We start from the raw sequence: 12,926 nt of genomic DNA, 5'->3' as shown, positions 1-12,926 counted from the left end.
CTCAGGTGATTATTAAGAGCTTCCGCTGTCGCATACTTAAATAAGGACAAGATTTGGAGTCCATGCTTGTATGATATTGTGTAAAAACTGCATTCAAGAAACTTATTTTGTTGTAACATATTTGTATTGTAAACCATTATGTAATGGTCGTGTGTAAACAGGATATTTTAGATTATCATTATTTGATAATCTACGTAAAGCTTTTTAAACCTTTATTGATGAAATAAAGGTTATGGTTTGTTTAAAAATGAATGCAGTCTTTGAAAAACGTCTCATATAGAGGTCAAAACCTCGCAACGAAATCAATTAATATGGAACGTTTTTAATCAATAAGAACGGGACATTTCAATATCGTCATTCCTCTCGAGGAGCTTACTATTGATGACAAACTTCATTTCGTGGAGGAACCGGTTGAAATTGTGGACACCTCCGTCAAAACGTTAAAACAAAGCCGAATTCCAATTGTCAAGGTCCGTTGGAACGCCAAAAGGGGACCCGAGTTTACATGGGAAAGACAAGATCAAATGCAAAGGAAGTATCCTCATCTATTCGCAAATTCGGAAACGCAACATCCCGAGGAAGAAACAACGACTACTACGCCTAATTAAATTTTGGGACGAAATTTCTTTTAAGGAGTAGGTAATGTAACATCCCGCCTTTTTCCGTTTACTTTTCCGTTATACTATTTTAAACTCCGTTATATGTTTATAACATCTCCCGTTAATACGCGTTTTAAATTATCTCGTTTAGGTAATTCACGCACCCGAATGAAACTAGAGGGACCATTGTTGCAAAGTGATCAAAGGTGTGACTAGGTCAACTAGTCAACACCCTTTCTCCACCATTCATTAATTTCCATTTTTGATTTTCCCTTTTCTTTCAATACTTCTCAAATTCCTCTCAATCTCCATTACAAAGAACTCATCACCCACTCATGATCTAGCAAGTGTTTGACAAAACAAATTACATATTTGGAATCCTTGCAACTTCCTCTTCGATTCTATACCAATTTTATTACATTTGGATAACTTTCTAAAATCACTAGGTTTTGTGTTCTTGAAGTTTTTAAGTTATAAAGTTATTAATTAGTGTCTATGGCTTAAGTCTAACATGATTATATGATTTATATGCTCGATTTCGTTATTTGAAATAACTAACTTGAATATGAACTTTGGTGTGTTTGATTTGGTGATTTGGTTGCTTGAATGTTGTTAAATGTTATAAATGCATGTATTAAATGTGTTCCTAGTATCACTAGCTTCAATTTGATGTGTAGGTTGCTTGAGAAAACTCCATAAACTTGATTAGTGATTTTGGTGAATTTGGGTTAGGGTTTGATAAGCTTGAAATGAATATTTGATGCATTGAATGCCATGAATTATTGTTAGTAAGTAGTTAGTTGTATTGTATGCTTGATTATCTACAAAACGGCGTGTTCTATGTATGCATTAAATGCCCGAATCATAAATGTGCACTTGTAAAAATTGAAGCATTAAATGTGTGCATTGATTGATCATTTGATTTGAAAAGTCGGTTATTTCAAATAATGTTTTTGGTTGGTGAAATGTATTTAGTTGTGTTCTTTGTCAAATTACCTTTCTAACGATATAAGATGCGAGTTCTAAGTGTTTGCGGTTTGCATTTTATGCATAAAAAGGTTTGGGTTGAGACTTAGAAAACTGAAACTGGCCAGGTACCAGCTCGCGTGTAATGCCGCGGCGCGGCCAGCCTTTGTCGCGGCGCGACAATAGGCGTAGTTTGATTCTGACCTACATAGTCAAAATATGAAAAATGTTTGGCACGCTATGGACCTCCGATTCACATGTAACTTGTTCTAACATACTTATATATGAATAAAAACCTCAGAAAAATAGTTCGGGACCCGACCCGAACGCGTTGACTTTTTCGTTGACTTTGACCGACCAAAGTTTGACTTTTTGTCAAACTTAACCGAATGATTATGCAATCTTTCTAACATGATCATATACTTGTATCTTGCATGAAACTTGACAATTTGATTCACATGCTACATAATCGAGTCGTATTGAGCCATAGGACTAATTGAACATCTTTGACCAATCGTGACTATCGTTATTGATACAACCTAATTGTTTAGGTCGAGACTAGCATTGTTCTTGCACACGTTACTTGTTGAAGTAAATTTACATTCATACACTCAAGGTGAGATCATAGCCACACTTTTCAAATACTTTTATACTTTTAAAATCGTGGGATGAGAAAACATATACATTACATACTTATATATACTTTTCACATGTATATATACTTTTCATACTTTGATACTTTGAATACTATACGAAAGCAAAGATACATACGAGTTAGAACGAAAATCCTCAAGTCCAATTATCATTAGTTACACTTGTAGGGTGTAAGAGAGAAATTATGTTGTGTGGCCATGCGGGTTTGACGAACCCTCATTCAGATGAATGAAACGTACTTTCGATGTATAGTGTAGGTTCTAACACTATTATGCAGAGGTAAGATTCAGTTAAGCTTGATAATTGGGTGCTCGTGATACAAACACATCTTTTGAGATGTATACGCTTGATAAACGATTTATACTAAACCTTGTGATACAAATATACTTTATGCATAAAACTATGATTTCACCAACGTTTTCGTTGACAGATTCTTTTATGTTTTTCTCAGGTCCTTGAATGCTTAATGATACATGCTTCCGCTCATTAAATTTGATACTTGCTTGGATGTCGAGTATACATGCATACGTGGAGCGTCTTTTGACTACTTTCAAATTGTGTCGCATATGTTTCATTTGTACTTTAAACTTTGTTATGTAACTAGTTGTCGAACTATTTTGTAAACCTTGAAACATCTCTACTTTTGAAATGAATGCGACATACTTTTGGTCAAACTTTGTTTAAAAGTCTTATGACCATGTAACGGTACCTAAGTAGACGGCGCCGTCAATGACGATTTTGTCTACAGATGGTATCAGAGCATTGGTTGTAGGGATTTAGAGTTCACTGGTGTCGACCCCGAGTCATAGGGTACATAGGTGAGTCTAGTAATAGATTCTACATAACAGAGCACCCTGGTAACTAAACTTTAACGTTATAATGATAAATACCCCATTCGTTTTAATACACGCAAACCAACGTGTCCTAAACTCAAATAACACACGTCCGTTAAAAGGCTAGTGCTCTAGCTCGGACGGGGATGTCAAGCCCTATGGATCCATATACTGTTATTCGCGCCCGCCAGTCCATATCCTATGTACTGGCAGTTACTAGTTACCAAAGCTAAGGGATTTTCGGTTTAAACTCAGCGTAGAATTAAGTATGTACTTGTATCCATTGCGTTTAAATATATTGCATGTATTCTCAGCCCAAAAATATAGATTACAAAAACAATTAAAAAGGGAGCAAATGAAACTCACCTTAGCAGCACATAAAGTTGTTCACCAAAACGTGACCGAAACTCGGAATATCAAATAACCGTAGATCTCAACCTAGAGAACATATGTTGGTCAATAAATGTCTATCAAGCTAGGTCAGGTCATAGTGTATCACAATCCTAATGCTCGAGATCGACATACAAAAGTTATCCAAAGTCGTTTCAAAAAGTCAATTTTGATAATAGTTTACAAAACGAGACGTACCTTATATAAGGATTCATTTACTCGGTTGGTAATATTCAAAAATCCAATTTATCAATCTTACAAACAAGTTGTTTAAATATTAATTGCAGATTCAAAAGCATTTCCAATTAACGTCAATTATAATTCAGTTGATCATATCTTTTAATCCGTTCATCGAAACTATTCGATATCTAAATGAAAAGTTATTGATTTTTCTCCAGCTTTCCAAAAACATGTATATCATATACCTTTTACCAGTAATATATGTATTTAATTTGTGATTCATTATAAACTGTTTAACGACGAAATTTAGCATACAAGCATGTATCAATATATACACTCGAGCACTAGTAAGGGATATTCTATTAATATATAATAGATAAGATATAAATGCTTACGTATCAATATTGTGATTCAATATTGTAGGAAAGTACGTAGACGTAACAGAGATGATAACACTAGGTTTATCTTGCAAACAATATCCATGAATATTACTCATAGCCCCCATAGCTATAACCTATAATTTCCTTAGTTCTATCCCGCTCGAAAACCCATTTTTGAAAGTGACATGCTCATAACCTCGTCGTAGTATTTTATGTGTAATACTAATTAATAATACTAATAATGATAAGATTAATAATAATATTAATCTTAATAATAATAATAATAATAATAATAATAATATAAATAATAATAATAATAATTACAGAGGGAGTAATATGTATTCGGATATGTGTGTGTGTTAAAAGTGCAGGAACCAGCTCGATTTATAGATGTTTGCTGAATCTGATGCCCATGCGAGTGCATGGGATTTTAGTGCAAATCTCATGCACTTGCATGAGCTCATGCACTCGCATGGGTTTTATGCCTATTTCCCATGCGATCGCATGGCCGTCAAATCCAGCTCACATATTTTTTGTTTTCTTGTTTGTCGACATAATTAAATATAATATATATAATTTATATAATTTAAATAATTAATTATATATTATATTAAATTCATGTGCATAGTTGACTTGTAATTTTTGTTCCGATGACTCGTACGTTGTCACTCGACTTATGTCCCGGTTCCAGTTTCTCGAACGCATTTTCGTACGCTTAGAAAACTCGCAATTTACATTTTGTGACTCGTACCTTTGTCAAAATATAGTCTTAAATTATCAATAAACTATATCATTCAAAGCATATCTTAAACTTTCGAGTGTTTTGGTCATTTACTTCTATAAATCACTGTCTCGCTATTTGTTGATATATATATATATATATATATATATATAATAACAAATCGTTTTATGACCAAGTTAATATATATTTTCAACATTCATAAACACGTTTTAAATATACATCGCAAGTTATTCATAAAACTAATATTCCAACTTATCATATATATTCAAATAAATATTTAAACCAATAAGTTTAATGTACGGTATCAAACAATTAATACATTGTTACGTTTTCAAGTTATAGTATATATATATGTATGTATATACATATAATTTTTCGCGAATTGTCAAGAACAACCGAAAGGTATTTGAATATATGAAAGTAGTTCAAAAATTTTGAGATTCAGTTTTACAGACTTTGCTTATCGTGTCAGAAATATTAAACCATATCGAGAATTTGGTTCAGAATAAGTCGAAATTTTTCGGGTCATCACAGACAGCTACACTAAAAGTAAACGATGAGCATATATAAACACCTATATAAACATGAATACACATATACATGCATATACATACATAAATGTATAGCCATATATAATTTTAATAATAGTGGTAGTAAATAATAGTCAACAGCAATAGTAATAGTAATAGTAATAATATTGATAATAGCAATACTAATAATAATAATATTAGAGTATAGTAATAGTAATAATAGTAAATAGTAACAGTAAAAGAAGTAACAGTAAAAGGTAATAATAATAATAAGAGTACTATAGTAGTAGTCATAGTAATAATAATACAGATAATAATAGTGATAGTAATAAAAATAATAAAAAGACAATAGTGATAATAATAACAAATTTTACTACTACTACTACTAATAATAGTAACAATAACAATAATACTAATAATAGCAATTATTAATAATATACAATAACCAATTACTATAACAAATAATAATAATACGATTATACGAATAATACTAATAATAATAATAATAAAATAAGAAGTATTACTACTACTACTACTACTACTACTACTAATAATACTAGTAATAATCATAAACATAAACATAATAATAATCATACACATAATAATAATAATAATAATAATAATAATAATAATAATAATAATAAAAGTAATAGTAATAGTAATAGTAATAGTAATAGTATTAATAATAATAATAATAATAATAATAATAATAATAATAATAATAATAATAATAATAATAATAATAATAATAATAATAATAATAATAATAGTGTGGATAATAATAATAGAAAGCAACCCTACTCGACTATTCTTATTCTAGCCCTCCACGTCTCTCTATCAGAAGTCATGTCCTCGGTTAACAAAAGCTCCCTCATGTCGAGCCTTATTCTATCCATCCACCTACGAATAGGTCTACCCCTTCTCCTTATGCCGTCGACCGTGAGTACCTCGGCTCTTCTAACCGGGGCAATACGTGGTCGCCTCATCACATGCCCAAACCATCGAAGCCGTTCTTCTCTTAGCTTATCGATGATGCTACTCACTCCAAGGTTCTCCATAAACACACCATTAGGAATCATATCTAACATGGTTTTACCACACGTCCACCTAAGCATCCTCATTTCTGCCACCTCCATCCTTCTCTCTTGGGCCTTCGTCATTGGCCAACATTATGATCTGTACAACATGGCTGGTCTAATTGCCACCTTGAAGAATTTCCCTTTTAATTTGAGCGGTATCTTCTTGTCGCACAAAATCCCTTTCGATGCTCTCCACTTTAACCAACTAACCTTAATATGATGGGTCACGTCCTTGTCGATCCTTCCTGATTTGTGGAGGACCGAGCCTAGGCATCTAAACGAATCTTGCGGATGCAAGATCTGGTCCCCGATGTTGATATTCACTCCAGCATTATGCTCATCCTCCGTCCTGGCGAAATCACAACTAAGATATTCCGTCTTTTGTCTACTGATCCGTAAACCATTTTGTTCTAAGGCATCTCTCCATTGTTCAAGTCTTCTATTAAGCTCTTCCTTGGATTCCGCTACAAGCACAATATCATCTGCAAAAATAAGACACCAAGGGATGTTCTCTTGTATTCCTCGAGACAGCTCGTCGAAAATCAAAGCGAAAAGGAAATGGCTAAGGGCAGATTCCTGGTGTAGGCCTAATAATTATTATTACTAATAATTATTATTATTATTATTAAAAATATAAATAATAAACTTTGAACGAACTTTATTACTATTATTTACTTTTATGATATAATAATTATAATTATAATTATTATATTATTAATATTCAAATATAAAATCTTTTTATGAAATTAATTATATTACATATGTATGCGAAAATAAATGTTTCTATATATTTGTAAAAACAACGACGAGTTTCTTAGTCAAATGGGTTATTAAAATAGATGACTTTAGCATTTACATTCACTTAATACCTAAAACATGTTATTAAATTGTCTCGTTTAAACAAACCCGTAATTTCACAGGTCATTTCACTAGTTTATTATTAATCCTATCAATTTTTATATACAACTATAGGTGCCATTGGATTTTATCAACTAACCTTAAAAAATTATAATCCGAATCTCATGATACTCGGGCATGTATATTATCTGATCACTTGTTTAACAAATAATTTATCTTATCTCATCTCATCAAAGGAATAAATATTTTAAAATTATACAATAATAATTAGTTGAAAATCTTACAGTATTTTATATGTTATGAAGCCATAAATATAATTTAAGTATTTAGATATCGAAAACGACATACCATTAATCCAAATACAACAAAAGTAAGAAAACTTAAAAGCAACAAACAACCAACCAATAACATTCGAGTTATTAGATAAAAAGAATACCCGAAAATTTTAATCTTTAGTAATGATCAGGGATGACAATAGTTCAAATATTAATCACGTGAGCCTATATCCATACTTATATCAATTTAATTTTTAAAACCCAAATCTATATTCATATCTATTTAAATATAATTTATTTATTCATATCTATATCTGTTCACAATATAACAATATGAATATTATATTACGGTTCACGGCGTACATTTATTATATTATATGTTTGATGCTTGATATTAATGTTGATATTGATATTGATATTGATATGGTATATGTTGACGATTCATACGAGTATCTAGTAAATTGTGTAGAATTATTTTAATAAGTTTTCGTACTCTGGAATTCTTGAAGATCAAACAATGAAAAAACTTATAAAAAAGTAGATGAAAACCGGACAAGCCTCACTAAAAAAAAAAAAAAAAAAAAAAAAAAAAACCCGATACTCCGTAACAAATAACGGGCAACCCTTCCCATCAGCATTCATTATAAAATAATACGTAATACGGAGTAATAATCAATCTCATATATGAGCTCAAAGAAAAAGTGTTCACTCTTCGGTGTATACACTTCATTTCAAGTTTTGTATGTTGCTTTTAAATAGTCAATTCTTCAATTCTTGTTCCTGCTCATTTCTAGGGTTTTGCCTCAGGTTTTATTCAAATTTTGATTTTGATTTGATATACATTTAATTTAGGATCACTGTTAAATAAAATTATACTAAAATCTATAGTTATTGTTCATTTTAAAGACTTTTGATCTTATAGCTTCGAATATTTGAACTCATGTAGTCATGTTGTAGCTTAATTTAGCACTCAACGCTTCACCTATTGAAATTTGAGTGTAGGTTATATTTAAGGTATAAATTTAATGTAAAAAAATGGTGATTGATTGACAGGAGTGGGTTATGGATGGGAAAATGAAGGCGAATTGCAATTTATTGAATTTAAATTCAATGAAATGTGAAGAATGTGATTCGATTTTATCAGATGGGGATTTTATAAAGGCAATTAGTTTGAATGAGTCATTTGTAGATTGGAATTCGATACATCATCCGTCAAATTCGCCCGTTTTAGATCCTTGTAGCTATAGTTCTCAATCTAGGTTAAAGGATGAAGGAGATGTTTATGAAGAATCTGATTTTAGTGGTTCAGCTCTCAAATACATCAATCAAATGCTTATGGAAGAAGATATAGAAGATAAGAATTATATGTTTCAAGAGTCTGCTGCTCTCCAAGCTGCAGAAATGTCATTTTATAATGTTCTTATGGTGAAAGAATCACCTTGTACGGTTTCTTTTAACGGTAGTGAAAGTACTGATTCTGCTGCAGAATCAGTTATACCTAACTCTGGTGGAAACAAACGTACCGACGGTACTAGTCCTAGTTGTGATGTTAGTTATTCTATTAGTTTGCCAAATAATTATAGCTCGTTGAGTAGTACTAGTAGTAGTATCGTTGATGGATTTGTAGACTCACCTGTGAGTATTTTAAGTTCTCCCATTCAGTTTAGAAAAGATATATATGAAGCAAATAGGGTTTTTTCTAATGGTAACATGATCTTAGATTATATGAGCAATGATGAAAAGGCAGTAGTTAAATTGGAGAAGAAACATGAATCTAGTTCTGTTTCAGATAAATCAAGAGGAAAGAAGAATATTCATTTCGAAGATCATGTTGAAAACGAAAGGAGTAGTAAACAATCAGCAGTTTATACTGAGCCATCTGTGAGGTCCAAGGTGTTTGATGATCTCCTGCTGTATGGTGCAGCCGAAACTCATCCATTTCAAGGTGAATATAAAGGGGCTGCTAATGTGCAACAAAAGGGTCAACTCAAGGGGTCTAACGGGGTCAAAACCCGTGGCAAGGAAAAAAAGGAAGTGGTAGATTTGAGAACACTTTTGACCCTGTGTGCGCAGTCGGTTTCAATCAATGACCAAAGGGGTGTAACCGATTTACTGAAACGGATAAGAGAGCACGCTTCACCAACGGGTGATGGGATGCAACGTTTGGCTCACTACTTTTCTGCTGGACTCGAAGCACGCATGGCTGGCTCGGGAACTGGGATCTATAAAGCACTCGTTTCAAGGCCTACATCGGCTGTCAATTTTTTGAAAGCGTACCAATTATTCCTTAGTAACTTTCCTTTTATTAAGCTTACTTATCTTGTTTCGAATAAGACTATTATGCAAGCAGCACACAACAAGAGGAAGCTGCACATAATAGATTTTGGAATCCTATATGGTTTCCAATGGCCTTGTCTCATTGAACGGCTTTCAACTCGACCCGGTGGCCCACCAGAGCTTCGAATAACGGGAATTGACTTCCCGTGTCCTGGTTTTCGACCGTCCCAACGGGTTGAAGAAACGGGGTGTAGGTTAACGAATTATGCAGAAACTTTTGGTGTTCCGTTTAAGTTTAAAGCTATAGCCAAAAAGTGGGAAACAATCACACTCGAGGATCTTGACCTTGATGATGATGAAACTTTGGTTGTGAATTGTGGATACAGGTTTAGGAACTTACTTGATGAATCAGTTATGGTTGATAGTCCACGAAATAAGGTCTTAAACCTTATCAGAAAAACGAATCCGAAAATTTTCATACAAGGGGTTGTTAATGGGTCCTACAATGCGCCTTTTTTTGTCACACGATTCCGAGAAGCTCTGTTTTTCTTCTCTTCTGTGTTTGATATGCTTGATGCTACCGTGGATCGGGAGATTGAAGATAGGATGTTGGTTGAAAAAACAATATATGGTCGAGAAGCGATGAATGTTATTGCTTGTGAAGGTGGTGAGAGAATCGAACGACCCGAAACTTATAAACAATGGCAGGTTCGGAATCAACGGGCCGGGTTTTGTCCGGTTCCGTTAGACCCGGAAATTTTGAAGATGGCTTATGGTAAGGCGAGAACGGGCTACCATAAGGATTTAATGATCGATGAAGATGGTCACTGGTTGTTGCAGGGGTGGAAAGGGCGCATAATATATGCCATATCTTGCTGGAAACCAGATAACTGAACATGTATCATCATCATCTAGAAGTAGGAAACATCATTATTTATTCATTAGAATAAATAATGATCGATGAAGATGGCCACTGGATTTAATGATCGATGAAGATGATCACCGGCTTTTTCTTATGAATTTATTGGATATCGTTATTCGACAAGCCTAGGTACTTCGATCACTTATTTATTAATATTCAAGAATTAGTATCATGAAAGATAATATTAAGTTTGCTGTATTTTTCGCAGGCCATTTATCCGGAAGGTCCAGTTACACTCATGACTTGAGTATGTTAAAACTTTTGACAAATGAAGCATCCTGGGTTCAGTTGGTTTTAGTGATAATCCTGATTATGCTAATAAGAGGTACGCACATCAACTTTATTGGGCGGCTTTGTTGTGTGGTTGATGAAAATGAAAAAAAAAAAAAAGGCCGTAGGTGTGATTGTGATGTAGTTGATTTTGTATAAAGTTAGAATGTTGAATTGTTAATCAGTGTAATAATGCTATCTCTTTCAGTTAATGCAATCCATTAAACGATACACATTTATAGTTGCATGACTAGTTACCTTGAATTTAATATTTACTAAACGTTACTGATATCTTTTAGGGTTAAAGCTATAAATACTCCTTATATTTTCACTTTTGTTCCAATGTAGGCTATATACCAAAAAAAAAAAAAAATTACCAGTGTGACTTTCAAAAAGTACATACTTTCAAAAAGTGTATTAATATGAACACACTTAACTTATTAACCGGATAAAAAAACGAGCTGACGTGTCATCTTTGTGGAGATCGAAGTTAGTGATACATCGGAACAAATCATTTTTCATATAGTCTACGTCTTTACAAAACTAAAAGTATATGACATATTTGTAGCCATATAAAATTCAAAAAAATATTAAATAATTAATTTTACCGGTTCAGCAGGTAACCGGTCACTATTTGTTTATATTAGCAAACTTTTTGAAAGTCTGTGTTGGGTATATAGCCTACATTGGAACAAAAGTGAACATATAAGGCGTATTGATAACCCTATTTTTTTAATACTATGGATAACTGATATATTCTGTGGTATGGAACAATTTAGCAGTGAGCACAACTGCAATTAGTTAAGGATGAAACAAATTGGTAATGCAACACAATCTTAAGTTGACTGTTCATGATGAGGCTTTAGGTAGTATGTTAATGTTAATGTTAATGCTCCGTAGTACTTGCTAAAAACTGGTTTGAATGTATGTGAAATGACTTAAATCCACATAGGAGTTGAGTTAATAATCTGCTGATCAGGTTACAAATCTTTTGTACCTTTACTACTTAGAACTGATTGATATTAGTATCTGCACATACCCGTATAAGCTACAATTATTATTTTAAGCAACTTACATGCATGTCTGCTAGATAATAAAAGCACTATATGTTGCATAATGTTGGAATCCTAGTTCTGGATTGACTCAACTTGCTGTTTTACTTCTATTTAAGTCGAAATAGCCGTTATCCTTCAGTGATGTGTTCGATCTCATATGTAATATTGTGTATTTTCAGTGTTGTATGCATAAACTCCCCCTCAAAAATAGTTTCAACAAGTCATACTTGAGTTGATAATGGAATATATAAATGTCTACTGCTACAAATTGTCTGATGCAAAATTTATTTAATTATTTTTTACAACAAAACCCAATCCCGCGCCTGCGGGGTATGGAGGAGGTAAGATGTAGACAATCCTTCCTCTACCCTAAACTAGAAGAGAAGTCGTTTCCTTTACCACGAGTCGAGAAAAGGAATTCTCCACCCATAGGAAAGGGAAATTCATCCCCCTCTCTACTCCAGGGTAGAGAGATTGCTTCCGTGAGGACCTCCGGCTAAAAAGAAATTTTTTTTTTTTTTAAAAGATAAGTTAAAAAAATAAATAAATAAATAAATAAATAAATAAATAAATAGAAAAATAAAAATAAATAAATAAAAATATAGATACATAAAAAAAAAAAAAAAAAAAAAAAAAAGGGGAGACGCCATGAAAATGGTAGAATCAAATTTTCATGGGTTTAAAGCACGCATGAGAAATCAATTTAGGCTCTGAGCGGCAGTCAAGACGCCACTAAAACGGCGCTTGTCGTTGCCTCAATAAAAATAGCCAAAAGACCTTGTGGACAACAACTCGAGGGCATGCCGGGTGGAAGTTGTTGCGCAAGCAAAGAGCCAACCACCCTTAGCAAACCAAAAACCACTCATGCACCTTTACGGTAGACACCCCCGAAACCACCCAACTAAAAGAAACCAAC

The 12,926-nt window shown here is 32.9% G+C and overlaps 1 protein-coding gene across 1 annotated transcript; it reads left to right on the top strand.

Moving 5' to 3' along the window:
• Positions 1 to 8,172: 8,172 nt before the first annotated feature.
• LOC139839763 (scarecrow-like protein 9) lies at positions 8,173 to 11,181 on the top strand. The gene is made up of 3 exons (XM_071829913.1): positions 8,173 to 8,293; positions 8,540 to 10,814; positions 10,894 to 11,181. The coding sequence occupies exon 2, from the start codon at positions 8,549 to 8,551 to the stop codon at positions 10,655 to 10,657; it is 2,109 nt and encodes a 702-aa protein (XP_071686014.1). The 5' UTR covers positions 8,173 to 8,293; positions 8,540 to 8,548; the 3' UTR covers positions 10,658 to 10,814; positions 10,894 to 11,181.
• Positions 11,182 to 12,926: the final 1,745 nt, after the last annotated feature.

The sequence above is a fragment of the Rutidosis leptorrhynchoides genome, chromosome 4 (genome assembly GCF_046630445.1).
Source record: "Rutidosis leptorrhynchoides isolate AG116_Rl617_1_P2 chromosome 4, CSIRO_AGI_Rlap_v1, whole genome shotgun sequence".
Lineage (NCBI taxonomy): Eukaryota > Viridiplantae > Streptophyta > Magnoliopsida > Asterales > Asteraceae > Rutidosis > Rutidosis leptorrhynchoides.
This window is presented reverse-complemented; position numbering and strand designations above follow the sequence as displayed.